The sequence below is a fragment of the Letharia lupina genome (genome assembly GCF_014066315.1).
Source record: "Letharia lupina isolate WasteWater1 chromosome Unknown contig_17, whole genome shotgun sequence".
In the NCBI taxonomy this organism is placed as follows: Eukaryota; Fungi; Ascomycota; class Lecanoromycetes; order Lecanorales; family Parmeliaceae; genus Letharia; species Letharia lupina.
The window spans coordinates 1,139,599-1,141,126 of record NW_023502986.1 but is presented as its reverse complement, the minus strand read 5'-3'; the positions used below and the strand labels follow the sequence as shown (position 1 = coordinate 1,141,126).

The 1,528-nt window shown below is 47.6% G+C and overlaps 1 protein-coding gene across 1 annotated transcript; it reads left to right on the top strand.

The window, feature by feature from the left end:
• HO133_003431 (uncharacterized protein) lies at positions 1 to 673 on the top strand (the record flags this gene model as incomplete). The annotated part of the gene is made up of 3 exons (XM_037294353.1): positions 1 to 30; positions 82 to 477; positions 545 to 673. The coding sequence occupies 3 exons, from the start codon at positions 1 to 3 to the stop codon at positions 671 to 673; spliced, it is 555 nt and encodes a 184-aa protein (XP_037149734.1).
• Positions 674 to 1,528: the final 855 nt, after the last annotated feature.

Genomic DNA, 1,528 nt, shown 5'->3' with positions numbered 1-1,528 from the left:
ATGAAGGTCTACTATCACGACAACCAGCCTGTAGGTCTCTAAGCTTATATTCAACATGTGCAGGCTGACAACATTTGGCAGGGCGAACCCCACCTCCCACACAACTCAGGCACCGAGCTTTCGCCCACAACCCTCTCAGAGCTTGGGGTTCTTTATTATTCCTTCCCACCATCATCCCCTGATTCTGCCTCCCTTGTCGAAGACGTTGCTACTTCCCGCCATTATACAAATCGAGATGAGATTAGTAGTTCTAAGCTCATTGCGAGCGTCGGTCCCGCAGCCTATGAGCAGGTCTTGAAGACGTTCTTCACCGAGCACATGCACGAAGACGAGGAGATTCGCTACATACTCAAGGGCAGCGGGTATTTCGATGTTCGAGATGCGGATGATAAATGGGTCAGAATCAAAGCTGAGACGGGTGATTTCCTTGTGCTACCTGCTGGAATCTACCATCGATTCACTCTTGAGGAAACTAACGTATGTATTCAATCTTCGTATTGAAAAGAAAAATAGACGGTCGTTTTAAGCTAACGTAATATTTCAGGATATTGATATGATGCGCCTTTATCAGAATGCGCCTAAATGGGCAGCCTTAAATCGGAATGAAGAAACAGAGGCCAATCAGTATCGTAAGGACTACTTGCTCGCAAGAAGTAAGGGGCGCGTGACTTGATTTGCAACTTCTGTGCCATTGCTTGAGCATTATGCAAGAGATCTGAGTAAGCACTAGTAAACCAAGCTTCGAAATCAGGTAGCAAGAACAACCCATACGGATCTTCCCGAACAATACTCCCTATATCTGACTGTGCATGACTGTGACGGGTCTGTTCCATTTCGCCATGCATGCGTTCAGGCTTTCGAGCTCGCCCCGCCATGTTTCACATGACTCAGCTGTGCCGCAGGGGTTTATCTCCAATGCTACCAGACAGAAAAGTCCGGAGGTGGGGGGAGGAGACGGCGTTTTATTACATTAATCTCAAGTTGGCCTCTCCCCAGAGAAAGGGCCACGCCTTTCAATTTTGGATTTGAGCAATACCACGATGGAGTTTCCTACCCCTCGAGTCCCAGGCCTCAACCCCAATGCCAATCGCGGACCAGGGCTTAATACTGTTGCGATTGCTTTTACATGCATCTCGTTTACTACCATCATCTGCCGTGGCTTCTCACGTCTCTACACGGATGTGGAATTTGGTTTAGACGATTGGCTGATAGTACTAGCTGCAGTAATGGTCCTCAACTCTCCTACCGCTGCTCAAAACTGATATCGGCAGTTCTTCTCATGGACTTTCACAGCGCTAGGGATAGCAGCAGTCCAAATGGATTATCTGGGACAACATATCAGCAAGACTGACGTACCTCACCTGGAGAATTTCCTCAAACTAGCTTACGCATCGATTGTTATTTTTCCGATCGCTCTTACGCTCAGCAAGCTTTCTCTCTTGGCGCTATACTGGCGCATTTTCCGTATGACGACAGGTAGACGACCGTTGCAAATTGTTGCGATAATAAATATCGCGTGGATGATTTC